This window comes from Corythoichthys intestinalis, chromosome 20 (genome assembly GCF_030265065.1).
Source record: "Corythoichthys intestinalis isolate RoL2023-P3 chromosome 20, ASM3026506v1, whole genome shotgun sequence".
NCBI lineage: Eukaryota > Metazoa > Chordata > Actinopteri > Syngnathiformes > Syngnathidae > Corythoichthys > Corythoichthys intestinalis.
The window spans coordinates 38,833,547-38,852,492 of NC_080414.1; the positions used below are offsets into that span (position 1 = coordinate 38,833,547).

The 18,946-nt window shown below is 42.7% G+C and overlaps 1 protein-coding gene across 12 annotated transcripts in view; it reads right to left on the reverse strand.

The window, feature by feature from the left end:
- The window catches only part of LOC130908527 (zinc finger protein 79-like), a 77,598-nt gene that overhangs the window by 28,251 nt on the left and 30,401 nt on the right, over positions 1-18,946 (reverse strand). For 9 of the 12 annotated variants that reach the window (XM_057824039.1, XM_057824034.1, XM_057824041.1 and 6 more), the window contains one exon: positions 1,249-1,511. The exons of the other annotated variants lie outside the window; for them this stretch is intronic. In XM_057824039.1, the coding sequence (XP_057680022.1) occupies positions 1,249-1,467 (219 nt within the window). In that variant the 5' untranslated portion in view covers positions 1,468-1,511. The remainder of the gene's footprint in view (positions 1-1,248; positions 1,512-18,946) is intronic. 12 annotated transcript variants of the gene reach the window in all.

The window sequence follows — 18,946 nt, forward strand, 5'->3', positions numbered from 1 at the left end:
ATCGACAACGGGCCGGTGTGTGGCGAAAAATATCTGCCCAGCGTGAAATGTCCCCCCTGACGGCAGCGCTTATTTATAACGCTTTATTTAAGTGAAAACATTAAATGTTTTCATGGACGCAATACAGTAATGGATTTACAACTGTAAGATCAGTTTTAAATAATTAAATTGCACAAAATATTAGTACTGTATTTTGGTAACAAATCGTGGACTGGGCCACATAACCATCTTTGAACAGAAATGTATTAGTGTATAGGTTTTCACGACCATATCCCAATGACAATCACAAAGGTATGACATTTATTAGTTCAAGCAGAGTAAAATAATACATATTCACGGTACAAGAAAGTCGTTTCCGTGTGGGCGCTCCCGTCAGGGGGGACATTTCACGCAAGGCGGCTATTTTTCGGCACAACACCTGTTGTTGTGCTCACCTTCTTGCTGCGCGACCGTGGCGACGAGCTTCGTAGTCTCCGTCTGATGATGTCTGCGATCATGTTGGCATCATACTGATGTTTTCGCCGCTGTCTAACGGCTGTCGACACAAACGCATTATGGACCGAGATAAAACAAACCGTGCTGCTTGCGAGATTTGCCCTTTCAACAATGGGCACACAGCAACTACTAAAATTACCGTTTATCTTCTCTGTTACTGCAACCAACCGCCACACTCCTTCACCATTTTGATTAATTGATGTTAACGATTGTCAGGAAGGTTTTTGGGTTTGTTTACTAGGCGGTGATTCCTTAGACAAGCAGAAAAACACACAGTAATAGGAGGAATGTACGTAGCAGTAATATGTAAACACGATGAGGTGACTGACAATATGGCGGTACCAGTCAGGGTGGCGGAGTTGTGACGTCACGTGATTGGGGTCTATACGTTGAACAACAGGATATAATGGGAATGGATTGGCTCCGGTGCTATTTTTTGCCGGACCCGGAACGAAGATGCGTTTTGCGTAGTTGGTAACAAGGAAGCCGAACTTTTAACACTAGAAGTTCCATGAGTGTCCCATTTTGGGACACCCTAGGATCATCCCCAAGGGTGTCCTATTTTGTTTTGTAAATGGGGCCATTACTTATGCACCGCCGGCCGCATCCCATTTCTATTTTTCTTCCCCCACCCCTTGGCCCTTAACAGCACGTCTGTAGCACTCGCGTGAAAAATCGCAGCGGGAAAATTACGGCCTTCATTTTTACTTACCGTGCGATAAATGGAATTTTTGCATATTGCGACAGGCTTACCTTCAAGGTCTCATCAGTCCACTTGGGGATGTCCACCACCTCCACTTTTACATATGAAGGGTCCTCCTCCTCCGTTTTGAGGGGATGCGGTTGCTGCTGCTCCTCAATGTGGGGGTTCTCAACTCTAATTAAATACTCCTCCTGCTCCTCTTTGATATGGACAAATTCTTCCTCCACCTTCTTGATAGATGTCAACTCTTCCTCCTCCTCTTCTTTCATGCGAGGAGACTCCTGGGGTTCAGGACGAGCAGATTGACTAACATCTAGAAGACCAAAACCATAACACATGGGCCAAATCTTATTTCTTCATTTGCCATATACAGTCCCTAAAACATTTATTGCTTCAAAAATATTCTTCTGTGACAATTTTGTATTGATTCGTATCTTGTTGTCCTCCACTACGACACAGTAAGTCAAATTGCTTGTCATCACATTTTAATAAGTAAGGCACAAACATAAACAGTCCTTTTAGAGTCAAGCCTCCTGTTGAGGAAGCACAGCAGTGGCGTGATACAACACACCTATGGAACCCTAACTAATGCTGAAGATTACGGCAACATTTTGTCACATTTAGCGTCACAGTGTTTAAACAGGGTTCCTACAGGTTTCCTCAAGTTAAATAGAAGACTTTTTAAAACCTAATTAAGACAATTTTTAAAAAACTTAATACCTATTTCATGGCCATATCGACCAAGAAAACCAAAATCCGTGAATTTGTGTTAATTTCTCAAAAGTGGAAATGTGGAATGTGTGCAGGATGAAAGAAGGCAACATTTTGAAAAGGCTACTCACGCGACACCACCACAGTACAGACACAGACAACAGGCCAAGTAGAGGAGTCAGGGATTCCCCTATATTCAACAGATTGTGGCGCACCGCCACACTAAAATGAAAGCCGCCACGCCTGGCACATGAGATGTATTTTATTTATTTATTTAAATAAAAAAAATTTTTTAAGGCCGCTTCAAACTAGCGGCAGCCGAGTGGGAGGAGTTCAGCGGACACCTATTCATTGTGTATTGTAGCCTAATGTTCGTAACTATGCAGGCCCCCCCTTAAGAGACGCAAGGGGAACGAGTAGGAAGAATGGGAGAACGAGCGAGATAGCGAGAGATAGCGGTCGCATGTCGTAGCAGCCCGCTGTTATTTTGTTATTGTTTTTCTTTATTATTGTTACCACAATAAAGTGGGTAAGCAAATACAGACTTCTCTCCTTCTTGCCCATATCCGGGGCATTACAATAATTTGGATCGGACTTTTCGGCGAAAGTGAGCGGTGGACGGCCGTCTTGGACGGAAAGCAAACTTTGACTAACTTGCGCTGAGAGACTGCAGAGAGGCGGGGCCCAAAATAAAGCCTTGCTCTATTTTCAGAGCGTTGGTCACAGTAAACGATTTATCAGTTCAAGCAGAGTAAAATGATACATATTCACGGTACAAGAACGTCGTTTCTGGTTCCATCGATTGGTAAGAAAAGGCTGTTTGTACGAGTGACGTGTGGGCGCTCCCGTCAGGGGGGACATTTCACGTGGAGTGGCTATTTTTCGGCACAACACCGGCGCGCCAACTTCAGACAATTACGGCTGACGAAACTTTGATAAATGCGCCCCTCCACCCAAATTTCGCGAGCTCTGGGACACTCGAAAAATGACTCTCATACCTCTCCTTGCTAAGTTAATGGTACCTCGACGTGCCTTTGTGTGGAAATTTAGTTTACGAACAACGGGGAAAAAACTATTCACCTTCTCACCAAATCAAGTAAAACTCTTTACACGGCTATTAGAATTCCCCCAGTGCTCTAAATGGGTCAGTTGACAGAAGGACTGTTATTGTTGTGGTAATGTAGTACTTATGAGGGTCAAATAAAAGGAAAAAGGAGGACTACGACGGTGGTCTGCAACCCGCGGCTCTCGGGCCGCATGCGGCTCTTTAGCGATGCTTCGGAGCTTTTTTTTTTTTTTTTTTTTTTTTTAATGGAAAAAGATGGGGGAGGGAAATATATTTTTTTGTTTTAATAGGATTTCTAGGAGGACAAACATGACACAAACATTCTTTCAATTCATTAATATTGTAATGAAGTTAAACTTGTGGTGGCATAGTACAACAGAGTAGTCACGTGGCGCGTCATTCTCTATAGGATCCACTGCAGGGAAAATAAACATTTAATCATGAAGGCTAATTACGTATTTCTAGCCAACTTAGTCATTTCTATAGTAGGCTAATATAGCTAGTATCGATAATTATAAGGCTTGTACAAGGCTTTTAATTTTTTGTGGCTCCAGACATACTGTATCAGTTTTTTTTTTGTTTTTTTTGGGGTCAAATATGGCTCTTTCATCAGTTTGGGTTGCCAACCCTGAGTCACTACGAGATGTAAGTCGTACTATTGCCACGAGAAAAAAAGTCGCATTAGTACATCGGGTAACATAGCTGTAATCAGCTACGCATTTTACATACATGTACTGTAGCTGAGAGGTACAACATTAGCCTGGCTAATGAAATATTTCAAATATATCTTTGTTATGGTTCTTCTTGGGGGAAAAAATGAAGAAAAAAAAAATTCGCTGTGGCACGACATGGTGAGGCTGTCCGACTCCGATGCAGCCCACCACCACAGCTTCAAAAAATCCTAGGGGAAACACTGGGAGTTCTCGTTAGCATTAGAATTTAGTGTAATCTTAAACTCTTGGGCAACCATAACACCTCTGCTTTCAAGGTTGCTGTGGACTCAAACGATGTGCATAGATCCACTCTCGCAAATCCACAAGCAATCGTAGCTGGGCTGGGATGCTGGGGGTCGGCAGCACTGGCAGCTAGCTGGCTAGTGTTAGCTGCTGTCGCTTCGTTGACATAAACAGCTTGCTTCAGTTTTAGCTTGTCTCTTCATGCTCACATGCAGCTGGCTAGCTTAAACAGGCAGATTGAAAAACGCCGGCGATGGAGGGAGCTTGTCTCTTTCCTCTTACGAAGGTATTGTGCTTGGACGATTTAGCATTGGACTGATTGTACCCAGCGTTTTTTTTTTTTTTTTTTGCATATGATGCAAAAAGCCTTGAACACACTGCTATCCACTGGTTCGAGCCAAAGGCAAAAGGACTGTTTACTCAACCACGCGTTGTTGAATATACATTTCTCAATCTCTCTAATATGAAATGTATGGCTAGGTGTAAAAAAAAGCATCTGTATTGTGTAGAGCAGGGGTCCTCAAATACAAATCTTGAAGGTCCACCATAGTTTTTTTCATACAAGCATGGGTCCATTTATTAATGTCGGTCAAGTACAAGGCAATTATAGCCAGGTCCGGATATTCAGAGTTATGTAACCCTGTAGGTATTTTTGGGGAAAAGTTGTCATACAGCATTTTTAGAAATTTCAATGTCTTCTTAATACAAATCCACTGTATTTCAATGACATAAGGTTCACATTTTTTTGTAATGCTTGGATAAAAATAGATGTCGTTTTCCCAGGCTGGAAATAAATGGCAAATAGGCTAAAATTATAAACTTTTACATATCACCACTAAACTTCACCAGTTTCTTGCTTACATTTTTACAAACACTTTTTGTATTGGAAGTTTTCTGAAATACTATGTTTACATATGCAAATGAGGTTTCATATTGGAATATTAGGCATAATTGGGCGTAATTGACAACTGATGAAGATCAATGGAAACAATTTTAGTTGATACAAACCATAAACATGTCCTAAATTGTTTTGTTAAATTTGAACCTTGTTTTTTTCATGATTAAACTTAAACTATAGTGAGCCTGATCAATTTTTAAAAATGAGGGATGAATAAGAAAAAAATAGGTGTCCATGTCATCAATGGACTTTGGTTGACTGGCATTTTGTGAGTATATCTCTGAGGACATCTCGAGTCTTAATGCCATTCCAATCAAACAACATTCATACCATTCCTGTGTTTGGACCACATCTGAATCAGTGACATTAACTCATTTGCTCCCAAAAACGTATACCGTAAATACGTTCTATTTTTAAATGCTTCACGTTTAAATGCAAACGTTTTGGGACAATGAAGCTTTTGAGTTTTTTTTTTACAAGAAGCATCTATAGCAGGGGTCGGGAACCTATGGCTCGCCAGCCATATCTGAAAAAGCTTTGTTATACTTTTTTGCGCATTGCGCAAAACGGCGACAATCTCCGGCGACTAGAAAGCCGGTTCACAGTTATTTTAACGGAAATGTGGCAAACATACATGTAGTTGCATCTATCTATTCATCTGTCTATCAATCGCATTCCCAACGCAGATGAGGCAGAGACACTGATCGAGTGGGGTCGCCGTATTTTGCTGTCAAAAAGAGCTGACGATGTGCGCATGTGCGTAGTAATTTCCCCACGGTTTTAGTTTCGTTTTACCCGCTAATTTTAGAAACCCTTTTGAGAAGATTGCAAAAAGAAAAAAAAAAGACAGGAGAATCGTACTTTTCAGCAGGAATGGACAGAGGAATTTGCCTTTGTGGCGAGAGCAGGTTCTGCGGCGTTGTCTAAAATACAATGATAAAATTGCATCTATGAAAGGGTCAAATATAAAGCGGCACTTCGACACCCGCCATACTACATTTGCATCGAAATATCCGGCGGGGGACAACAGGAAGAAAGCATGTCAAGCGCTTCTTACAAGAGTGCAAGCTAGTCACACGCAACTCCGTGTTTAGACCAAACAAGGTGACTGGAATTCAGCTAGCTTTGCTGGCGCTTTAGCAATTGTGAGAAACGGGAAGCCATTCACAGATGGGGAGTACGCCAAAGCATTCATGCTTGATGTTGCCAATGAACTTTTTGACGACTTTTCGGATAAAGACAAGATTATTAAACGGATAAAAGACATGCCCCTGTCAGCAAGAACTGTTCACGATCGTACCATCATGATGTCAAATCAAATTGAGGCAACGCAAGTGAAGGACACAAATTCGGCTCCATTTTTTTCACTCGCTTTGGATGAGTCAACCAACGTAAGCAATTTATCACAGTTCAGCGTGATCGCAAGGTATGTTGTCGGTGACACACTACATGAGGACAATCTGGCAGTTTTGGCTATGCAAGGGACAACATGAGGGGAGGATTTATCCAAGTCCTTCATTGAGTTCGCTAAAGAAAAAAAAATCTACCAATGGACAAACTGATGGTGCTCTGTGTATTTCTTCTGCTTCTTCGTGAACATGAAAGGAGACGTATCTTAAGTTTCTCAATGCCTGCATGACGCTTAACCTCATCAAGTATCAACCAGACTACAAAGCCATCAGCAACACCATGCAGCACCAGAAGTACCAGTAATCGTAAGAAATACTCATCATTTATTTACAATAGCGTAACAATGTTATTAAAAATAATTCAGAGACTAACCCAAACCCTTGTACTTTAAAAGTGTTGAAATTACATAAAATGCACACATTACTTGTATTTTTGGTTTTAAACATAATTTATGGATCTCACGAAATTATATTTAAAAAATGTGTTTATGGCTCTCTCAGCCAAAAAAGGTTCCCGACCCCTGATTTATAGCTTCCGATCCATCTGAGAAACAAAGAACAAAGCTCAAAACGCATTTTAAAGCAATAAAACTGGCCACTGGAGGGCAGTAGCGCATTTTGTAAGACTCGAGACCCGATTCAACAGCAGTGAACGGTCGGACAGCACGGTCGGAGCGCTGGCGGCATGATGCCAGGTGGCGGACGACCGAGCAAAACAACTGGACCACTAGTGCAGCTGGCTCTCCGAGCAGACCCCGCAGACTCAAAAATAATCCATCTTTGTGAGACAGACAACGACAACGGCGTCATCTGGCGACAACTGCGTCAACTCTCAGTAGTCATGTGTAAATAAATTGTTACTTTGCTATCAAAAGTTCTATTTGTCCTGTTCTTTGTGATATTTTGTAAAAGGAAAACATTATTCAGATGTTTGGGATGTAACTAATGCAAAAAATAGCTGTGTTAAAGTCAAAGTTATGTTTGAAATGTATGTGTTTACAAAAAGCTCATTTTCTCTGTTTTTTCATCAGAAATTGGAAAATTGCTCAAACTAAGCTACTTTCTAATGAAGATATGAACTTACTTTTTTTTCCTGCTGAAAGAAGAGAGTAATCTTTCTTTTGGTGGGTTCCATGTTTATATAGCAATAGAACAGAATTTTCTGTGGGCCTTGCAAAATCAGTTGTGACGGCCCCTGGCCGTTTAATTGTTAATTTTCTGAGGTTCTTCCAGTCAGCTGATCGTCGCCTCCACCAGCTGGCTGCTTCCCCTCCGACTATGACGACAGCTGATCGACGCAGGACGGACCGACGACGTCACCACCGCTGATTGGCCACCGGAAAAGGTGCCAAGCTTCTTAAACCTGCCGCTGTCAACGCTCTAAGAGGTCGCATTTGACAGTATTCTGCCGCAGTCCTCCTCGCCAGCTATTTGCTCGCCATTCACTCTCGTTTGCATTTGATCGCTACTTTGATACACTCCCGCTTTTTCAGTGAGGTCTTTTGTGTTTATTCGTTATTGGATCGTTTTTGTTCACCACTGTAAATGAGAGCACTGAAGCAAGTAAGGGTAAGTCGCCATTTCTGTTCAACTCGTTTTCTCCTGTTTTGTATAGAGTAGGAAGTTAGGTTAGACGCTGTCTTTTCTTTGTTCCTTTTACATGATCAGGGTTTAGTTAGCGGGTGGGGTTTAAGTGTAGTTCCTTTTGTTTATTGTTTTGGCCTGGGCTTACACTGAAGTCACGCTTCGCTGGCATTCTGTACATATTCATTGCGAGTTTGATTGTTCTGTAAATAAATTTATGTCCACTCGTACTTTTGTGTGGCTTGTTTTATGTTACGCCCTTCGCGAGCCGTCTTCGGCACGTAACACAGTCAAAATCCAGCAAAACGGCTGGGAGTGAAGGGCCTTGCTGTGGTGAAAATGGCTAGGAGTGAATGAGTTGATTAACATTCGCTGAACAGAAATCTCAACTTTGCAAATGGTTAGAAAAATCTCTCCCAGAGTCAATCTGAATCGTATTATGGCACATGAACTGTTTGTACCATTATCTTTGGCGAGGTAAATGGACAACTTCGTTCAGGATCGAGGGCCATACTCGCAATGATCATAACTGCTGATGTTGAATGCCCTGATCACCTTTATGACAAAGATCTAGACAAGGAGCAAATGCTCGTAATTGATGGTCAAGCACTGGTTATTGCCATTGCTAAGCCAGAAGGCGCAAAGACATTTGGAGACCTTGCCGGTGTCTTTGTAGAGGCTGTGCTCAAAAGCGGAGCAAAATTCCAACGGATTGATGTCTTGTTTGATTGCTACCAAACACACTCAATTAAAAGTGGAACACGGAATCACCGTGGAAGAGGCTTGGTGGCAATCTGAAGACCTGTTGAAAGCACAGATTTGCCTCTTCATGCGAAGTGGGAAAACTTCATTGCTCATCAGGACAACAAGGCTGACCTTACCTGATTCCAGTCATAACAGCTGATTCTGAGAGCACCAGTCAACAAAATCCTAGTGGCAGCAGGTGGTTTTAGTGATGAAGATGGTGTCGAAGCGTCCAATGCAATACTGAACATACGTTGCATGGAAGCTAAGCATGAGAAAGCAGACACCGGAATTGTTCTCCATTGAATAACAAGCAAGGCATCAACCACTGTTGTTTCAGCAAGAGACACTGACATATTGCTCTTACTAATTACCCACTTCCACATGATGCCATACAAAAAGCTCTGGATGAAAGCAGGTACATCAAAGAAGAGAAAGTACTTCCCAATCAATGCGATTGTGAAACAACTGAAGATGGAACCACAGGTTCTGAAACTGCTTCCTGCTTTCCATGCACTGACTGGAAGTGATTACACGTCATACATTGCAGGGCACACAAAAGAGTCATGTTGGTCATGTGTTTGTCAAGCACCATCATCTCTTAAAGTGACTTGGTGAAGGTCCAGAGCTTAGTTAATGCACCATTCAGAATGTAGAACAGTTTGTCTGCAAACTATATGGTGCAATGGATGCGGATGTCCCGATCCAGGTTTTTGCACTTCCGATCCGATACCGATATTGTTTTGCACTTCCGATCCGATACTGGCCGATACCGAAACCGGCCTATCTGAGCATGTATTAAAGTTTAAAGTTATTTAGGCTCCTTACTTAGTTGTCAGACTCATGTTGAAAAGGGTTTTAGTACTCTTGATAACAACTAGCCAGCTGAATTAGGTGAGTTTGAATAACACACAATGGTTGGTAACAAGAAACTGACTTGTTTATTCAGTGACGAACACAAAACATTATAAATGACAAACAGAAATGGCATAGTCAGTCAGTAAAATGTGCAAATAATATTGTAAACTGTCAGTGGAAAATCCCACAAACCCCCCCAAGCTATTAGATGCTTTTAATGTTTCGTGCATTAGTTACAAAAATTGTATAAAAAGCCTCTCAGGTTTAAATAAACGACTATTTCAGTATCAAGTTTACATTTTAAAACAGTAAATAAAATACTCCAGTCCCCATTTTGTATCAGCAGCTTTGAACTACATTCAATTAATTTAATTTTGCGGATCAACTGTTTAAGTTGTTAAATTTTTTCCCATTATTCCATTATTTCCCTTCTGTCTACTATTGACATGTGAACGATAGATTCCAGGGATTCCCCTATATTCAACAGATTGTGGCGCACCGCCACACTAAAATGAAAGCCGCCACGCCTGGCAAATGAGATGTATTTTATTTATTTATTTAAATAAAAAAAAAATTTTTTAAGGCCGCTTCAAACTAGCGGCAGCCGAGTGGGAGGAGTTCAGCGGACACCTATTCATTGTGTATTGTAGCCTAATGTTCGTAACTATGCAGGCCCCCCCTTAAGAGACGCAAGGGGAACGAGTAGGAAGAATGGGAGAACGAGCGAGATAGCGAGAGATAGCGGTCGCATGTTGTAGCAGCCCGCTGTTATTTTGTTATTGTTTTTCTTTATTATTGTTACCACAATAAAGTGGGTAAGCAAATACAGACTTCTCTCCTTCTTGCCCATATCCGGGGCATTACAATAATTTGGATCGGACTTTTCGGCGAAAGTGAGCGGTGGACGGCCGTCTTGGACGTAAAGCAAACTTTGATTGAACTTGCGCGTAGAGGCGGGGCCCAAAATAAAGCCTTGCTCTATTTTCAGAGCGTTGGTCACAGTAAACGATTTATCAGTTCAAGCAGAGTAAAATAATACATATTCACGGTACAAGAACGTCGTTTCTGTGTCCATCGATTGGTAAGAAAAGGCTGTTTGTACGAGTGACGTGTGGGCGCTCCCGTCAGGGGGGACATTTCACGTGGAGTGGCTATTTTTCGGCACAACACCGGCGCGCCAACTTCAGACAATTACGGCTGACGAAACTTTGATAAATGCGCCCCCCACCCAAATTTCGCGAGCTCTGGGACACTCGAAAAATGACTCTCATACCTCTCCTTGCTAAGTTAATGGTACCTCGACGTGCCTTTGTGTGGAAATTTAGTTTACGAACAACGGGGAAAAAACTATTCACCTTCTCACCGAATCAAGTAAAACTCTTTACACGGCTATTAGAATTCCCCCAGTGCTCTAAATGGGTCAGTTGACAGAAGGACTGTTATTGTTGTGGTAATGTAGTACTTATGAGGGTCAAATAAAAGGAAAAAGGAGGACTACGACGGTGGTCTGCAACCCGCGGCTCTCGGGCCGCATGCGGCTCTTTAGCGATGCTTCGGAGCTTTTTTTTTTTTTTTTAAATGGAAAAAGATGGGGGAGGGAAATATATTTTTTTGTTTTAATAGGATTTCTAGGAGGACAAACATGACACAAACATTCTTTCAATTCATTAATATTGTAATGAAGTTAAACTTGTGGTGGCATAGTACAACAGAGTAGTCACGTGGTGCGTCATTCTCTATAGGATCCACTGCAGGGAAAACAAACATTTAATCATGAAGGCTAATTACGTATTTCTATAGTAGGCTAATATAGCTAGTATCGATAATTATAAGGCTTGTAAAAGGCTTTTAATTTTTTGTGGCTCCAGACATACTGTATCAGTTTTTGTGTGTTTTTTTGGGGGTCAAATATGGCTCTTTCAACAGTTTGGGTTGCCAACCCTGAGTCACTACGAGATGTAAGTCGTACTATTGCCACGAGAAAAAAAGTCGCATTAGTACATCGGGTAACGTAGCTGTAATCAGCTACGCATTTTACATACATGTACTGTAGCTGAGAGGTACAACATTAGCCTGGCTAATGAAATATTTCAAATATATCTTTGTTATGGTTCTTCTTGGGGGAAAATGAAGGAAAAAAAATTCGCTGTGGCACGACATGGTGAGGCTGTCCGACTCCGATGCAGCCCACCACCACAGCTTCAAAAAAATCCTAGGGGAAACACTGGATTCAAGTCAAGATTTTGCCGATTTAGGAGTATACTGCTCCCTTTGTGTGTGTAAGAGGACACAAGTTCGCAGCAAGCCAAACTCCATTCAAAAATGAACGCGGGAGTCAGGAAGTAGCATCCAAGCTCCAGGTGCTTTTATTTAGCTGCACTGTCACATCCAAAAATGAACCCAGGTGAAACTAAAAGAAATAGAAGGTACAGAACGAAAATGATTGACAGGTTTGACTATCCATATGCTATATATGTCAAATATATACGAAGCCAATTCCAATACAATGCCTCTCAATATTCTAATATGCAAATGAAGCATGCAGCAGGTGCCAAAGTTTACAAAGTGGCCAAAACGCTCCAAATATGGCACATAAATCGCTAAATACTATATATAAAAAGTGTTGTACTTACAGACGATACCTTCGAAGGCGCAAACAACACGACAAGTTTAGGATAGCGTGAGCACAGTAAACAATGCTACCCAGCTATCGTCAAACGGCGGACTGACGAAACAACTACAAACATGGCCGTCGCGCTACTTCTTTCCTGTCGGACGGCTGTCAAAATAAAAGCAGGAACGAAAAATGCACATCGCAAAATGAAGGGCAGAACAAGGAGTATTTTAGATAAAAAGTTAGGTTCGCTTGGAAGGTTCACTACAACAGCCTACAAGGGAAGTCTCCTGCTTTAAGATGGCGGCTGTTTACTAACGCACCTAGTTTTCAATGCATGTGTATGTCGCTAAATGCTTGATTAGGTTGGTTGTATTAAAACTTCTTATAGCTTTACCACCACGCTTGACTTTATTGTGGCATATTTTCCACTCTGCCTCTTCGTCTTTGTCGTCCTTTAAGGTGAAATGATCCCACACAGCTGACATTTTCACAGATACGTCTCTCGGTAAATTGGGAGACGGTAATGTAGTGTGTTGAAGGTGTGCCTTAAAATGCAGACCAGATTTTAGGGAAACCGAAGCAAAAACTGGAATGGATTATTTATATCGGTGCGCTGGAAAACCCGGACCGGATTTTCATAAAAACTGGATCGGAAGTCTGGATCGGAATTTTTCCGTGTCGGCCGATCCGATACCGATCCGCATTTTTTGCCCATATCGGCGTCCGATCCGATCCAAATATCGGATCGGGACATCTCTAATGCGGACCACATCAATGACCTCAGGGCAAGCATGCTTGTAAGAGGTATGCCAATAGAAAGGCTGCCACTGTAGCACTGTAATTCCATATTCACCGTTCTCAATTTCAAGCTTTAGTGTGGAACCAAGCTAACTTGCAAAAGCCAGTTCTACCAACCCTTGAAACCATGGTGTGGAAATTTGAGGGAAATTTGCTTGTTCCTCAGCTCATGTCTCTGCCACCAGTTCCAAAGGCTTGTGAGGAGTTCATGTCCTGTGCCTGCTCCACAAGATGCTAGACAGGCCGATGTGGATGCAAGCCTAACCCATGTACCGCATCTTGCAAACGCAGATTGTCAAATAGTACTTGCATGAATCAGTAGCTTTTATTATGTCAGTAGGTGACACTATTAAGGTTGTCCCGATCCGATATTTGGATCGGATCGGCTGCCGATATGCGCAAAAAAATGCGCAACGGTATCGGATCGGCCGACACGGAAAAATTCCAATCCAGACTCCCGATCCAGTTTTTTTTATATAATCCATTCCAGTTTTTGCTATGGTTTCCCTAAAATCGGGTCCGCATTTTACGGCACACCCGTCTCCCAATTTACCTCCGTGGCATCTCCTACATTATGACTGCAATGTAAATATAAAGTTTATCGGTAAAAATGTCAGCTGTGTGGGATCATTTCACCTTAAAGGACGACAAAGCCGAAGAGGCACAGTGCAACATATGCCACAATAAAGTCAAGCATGGTGGTAAAGCTGTATGAACTTTTCCTACAACCAACCTAATCAATCATTTAGCAAAATACCACCATAAACAATATAAAGAGTATGTTAAGAAAACCGAAGACAAAAAGAAAGGTCCTACGCAACTGGCAGAAACTTTTCTGGATGACGAGCAATTATCTCTCGTGAGTAAAGACGCACCTTCCAACACTTAGAACCACGGTACAACATGCCCAGCCGTCATTACATCCTTGAGTGAGCCTTGAGCGATTCGGCCGTGGAAGATTCGAGAACGATTCACAAACATCCATATTCCGATTATTGAAATATGTCAAGTAAAGTGGAACTAATACACAGCCCGGTCTTCGGTACGCAGTGAGGAACAGACCGCATTGTGTCCCCAGAGTAAACATCATGCTCGTCATAGACCCGGGTAATGCCAATGCTCAACTCATGGCTTTGGCTTAACTCATGCCGCTAGATAAAAAAACACAAGAATACGTGACTGCAGCTGACAGCCGCTACATACTACGTCAACATCATTTAACTGTAGATAATACATATCATATGTATATAGAACTAGATGCAAAATGACAGACACGACGGTGTTAGCAACACATTTGAAAACTAGATGCGAAATGACAGTCTTGTCAGCGTTAGTAAACAGCGGCCATCTTAAAGCAGGAGACTTCCCTAGAAGGCTGTTGTAGCGAACCTTCCAAGCAAACCTAATTAACTTTTTGTCTAAAATACTCCTAATTCGCATACTCCACAATCTTGACTTGAATCTCCAAAACAGTTTTCAGTGTTTCCCCTAGGATTTTTTGAACCTGTGGTGGTGGGCTGCATCGGAGTCGGACAGCCTCACCATGTCGTGCCACAGCGAATTTTTTTTCCTTCATTTTTTCCCCCAAGAAGAACCATAACAAAGATATATTTGAAATATTTCATTAGCCAGGCTAATGTTGTACCTCTCAGCTACAGTACATGTATGTAAAATGCGTAGCTGATTACAGCTACGTTACCCGATGTACTAATGCGACTTTTTTTTCTCGTGGCAATAGTACGACTTACATCTCGTAGTGACTCAGGGTTGGCAACCCAAACTGATGAAAGAGCCATATTTGACCCCCAAAAAAACAAAAAAAAAACTGATACAGTATGTCTGGAGCCACAAAAAATTAAAAGCCTTGTACAAGCCTTATAATTATTGATACTAGCTATATTAGCCTACTATAGAAATGACTAAGTTGGCTAGAAATACGTAATTAGCCTTCATGATTAAATGTTTATTTTCCCTGCAGTGGATCCTATAGAGAATGACGCACCACGTGACTACTCTGTTGTACTATGCCACCACAAGTTTAACTTCATTACAATATTAATGAATTGAAAGAATGTTTGTGTCATGTTTGTCCTCCTAGAAATCCTATTAAAACAAAAAAATATATTTCCCTCCCCCATCTTTTTCCATTTAAAAAAAAAAAAAAAAAAAAAAAGCGCCGAAGCATCGCTAAAGAGCCGCATGCGGCCCGAGAGCCGCGGGTTGCAGACCACCGTCGTAGTCCTCCTTTTTCCTTTTATTTGACCCTCATAAGTACTACATTACCACAACAATAACAGTCCTTCTGTCAACTGACCCATTTAGAGCACTGAGGGAATTCTAATAGCCGTGTAAAGAGTTTTACTTGATTCGGTGAGAAGGTGAATAGTTTTTTCCCCGTTGTTCGTAAACTAAATTTCCACACAAAGGCACGTCGAGGTACCATTAACTTAGCAAGGAGAGGTATGAGAGTCATTTTTCGAGTGTACCAGAGATCGCGAAATTTGGGTGGGGGGGCGCATTTATCAAAGTTTCGTCAGCCCTAATTGTCTGAAGTTGGCGCGCCGGTGTTGTGCCGAAAAATAGCCACTCCACGTGAAATGTCCCCCCTGACGGGAGCGCCCACACGTCACTCGTACAAACAGCCTTTTCTTACCAATCGATGGAACCAGAAACGACGTTCTTGTACCGTGAATATGTATCATTTTACTCTGCTTGAACTGATAAATCGTTTACTGTGACCAACGCTCTGAAAATAGAGCAAGGCTTTATTTTGGGCCCCGCCTCTCCGCAGTCTCTCAGCGCAAGTTAGTCAAAGTTTGCTTTCCGTCCCAGACGGCCGTCCACCGCTCACTTTCGCCGAAAAGTCCGATCCAAATTATTGTAATGCCCCGGATATGGGCAAGAAGGAGAGAAGTCTGTATTTGCTTACCCACTTTATTGTGGTAACAATAATAAAGAAAAACAATAACAAAATAACAGCGGGCTGCTACGACATGCGACCGCTATCTCTCGCTATCTCGCTCGTTCTCCCATTCTTCCTACTCGTTCCCCTTGCGTCTCTTAAGGGGGGGCCTGCATAGTTACGAACATTAGGCTACAATACACAATGAATAGGTGTCCGCTGAACTCCTCCCACTCGGCTGCCGCTAGTTTGAAGCGGCCTTAAAAATTTTTTTTTATTTAAATAAATAAATAAAATACATCTCATTTGCCAGGCGTGGCGGCTTTCATTTTAGTGTGGCGGTGCGCCACAATCTGTTGAATATAGGGGAATCCCTGGTTTTAAACCTTTCACATGTCGAAAGTAGACAGAAGGGGAAATTACGGAATAACGGGAGCAATTTTAACAGCTTTAACAGTTGATTCGCAACATTAAATTAATTGAATGTAGTTTAAAGCTGCTGATATAGAATGGGGACTTGAGTATTTTATTTACAGTTTTAAACTGTTCACTTGATACTGAAACAGTCGCATTCGTCCTAAACCCGATACTGGAGCCGGAAGTCACTCACTTTCATGGCGAGGGATTCAAAAATTGAATATATAAACCAATTGCTTCCACACATCCAAGCAGTCAATTTCATTCAGGAGCATAAAACACTCCGTGAAATATGAAATAAACATGCTTTTTGGTGTCATACGCACTTTAAAACAATCTGAAAAGTAACTCCCACAAAGACACTGCGGTTTAAATGGAATTGACTTCATATAATCAGTGATGGTAATGGGATTGAAACAGTGTAGTCCGAACGGCTAATCCACTGGATGTTTTAGAACAGGGGTCCACAACGACCGGGCCGCGGACCGGTACCGGTCCGTGGCGCATTTGGTACTGGGCCGCGCAGAAATAATAAATAATTTCTTCACGACTGCATTCTGGCCAATTGACTTTGGCCTGTGCCGCTTAACACACCAATATCCCTTTCTACTCTAGATATACAACTACAGGATAGGAGGTCGTCATAGAAATGCATTGATTGGACTGTTAAGGCCCAAGTACACTGCATGCGTGATCGTTGCGGTTCCGGTCTGGTTCAGTGTTGACTGCGTTCCACGCAGTCCGTCAAAAACAGTCAAATCATACCGGCTGCTGCACGGCTGCGGTCCGGCAACTCTGTCTCCTCGTGAGCTCTCGCGTGATCGCGCGCGATAATGTGCCATTTAAATCAACGACAAACACACGGAGTCTGTAGTATGTACTCATCAGAGAAGCAGAGAGAGAGCACATTTTTTTCCTTGCATATTGATATTGTAACGTTTGCTAAGCGGAAGTTTGGCCGCGAAAACAACACACGAGCTTCAACGCCTTTTTCCTCTTTTTCTTTATTAACTTCCCGCCACCTCACCAATGCAATAACAACAACTACAGTGGGAAGAACAAGTTTTGATACACTGCCAATGGGTTTTCCCATTGTCAGTGTATCAAATACTTGTTCTCCCCACTGTATTTACACTGACGCTAGCCCCGCGTTGGTGCATAAACTAACCCACCGATGACAGCCCCGGTCGGCACAACACCGGCGACGCTACAATATTTTAGTTGTGTCTGTCTCTTAATTCCAGATTGACTGCATCATGTTGAGATCAGGGCTCCGTGTGTGGAGGGAAGGGGGGCTATTATGCCCTTGGTTGTGTCGGTGCGTTTATATCTTTGTGCACATTTAAAATTTATGGCACATAACATCCCATAGAGCTGTTATCATCATCGGCGATCACTCGTAATCGAGTATGATAGTCCACCTGGGGGGGAGGTGTTATTTGTGGGTCCTCAGATGGCTGAAAAGTCCAATTCTAGAACCACAGACTTTCGTGCAGTGTGGGCATGGGTATGTGTTACTGGGGGTGGAATATGATGTGGCCTCATGGGTGGCAGTTTTCCTCTCCTTCCTGCGCTGTCTTTTGACTGTGGCAGCCCGGCGGAGATTAAGTTCATGGAATGTGGCTCCTTTGCATAGACTGTCTCTCCATGCAGACCTATTTTGGGCAAGGTCTTCCCAGCAAGCGCTGTTGATGTTGAACTGCTTGAGGCAGTTTCTTATGTTATCCTTGTAGCGCTTCTTCTGCCCTCCAGGAGCTCTCTGGCCTGTCAGCAGCTCTGAATAAAGGACCTGTTTGGGCAGCCGCGTGTCTGGCATTCGGACAACATGGCCGGTCCATCTGAGTTGATGTTTAATGACGGTGGTGCTAATGCTGTCTATGTTTGCCTCCTCGAGTACCCTGACATTTGTGCGCTTCTGGTTCCACGTGATGTGCAGGATTTTACGTAGGCACCTCTGGTGGTAGGACTCCAGAGCTTTTACGTGCCTGCTGTAAGTGGTCCATGTCTCTGCTCCGTATAGAAGTGTAGGCATGATAACAGCCTTGTAGACAAGGATTTTTGTCCTTGCCAGCAGGTCGGGATTTTCTAAGACCCTTCTTCGGAGCTTTGCAAACGCTCCTCCGGCACAGTAAATTCGATGGCGTACCTCAGAGTCAATGTCTGCGCTCGAGGAGAGGTGGCTGCCCAGGTAGGAAAACTGGTCCACATTTTCAAGGACTGTGTTGTCGATCATTATTGTTGGCGGGGTTATGGTGGAATCTCGTTGAGGCTGATAGAGCACCTTGGTCTTTTTAACATTTATGGCCATTCCTAGGAGCTTGTATGCTCTAGCAAAAGCATCAAGTATGGTCTGGAGATCTTTCTCTTTGTGGGCGACGATGGCATTGTCATCTGCGTATTGCAGTTCCACAATAGAGGTATTGGAGATCTTCGTCTTGGCCTTGAAACGGTTAAGATTGAAAAGCTTGCCATCTGTTCTGTAAATGATCTGGACTCCAGGGGGTAGGCTGTTACTAATTAGGTGGAGAATGGCTGCAATGAAGACGGAAAACAGGGTAGGGGCAATTATACATCCTTGTTTGACCCCAGTTGCCACCTTGAAAGGCTCAGTCTCACTTCCACTGCAGAGAACTGTTGCTGACATGTTGTCATGCAGGAGCCGCAAGATCCTGATGTACTTGTCTGGACATCCACTTTTTGATAGGATTTTCCAGAGAGCCTCACGGTTTACAGAGTCAAACGCCTTTGATAGATCGATGAAGGCCATGTATAGTGGTTGCTTTTGTTC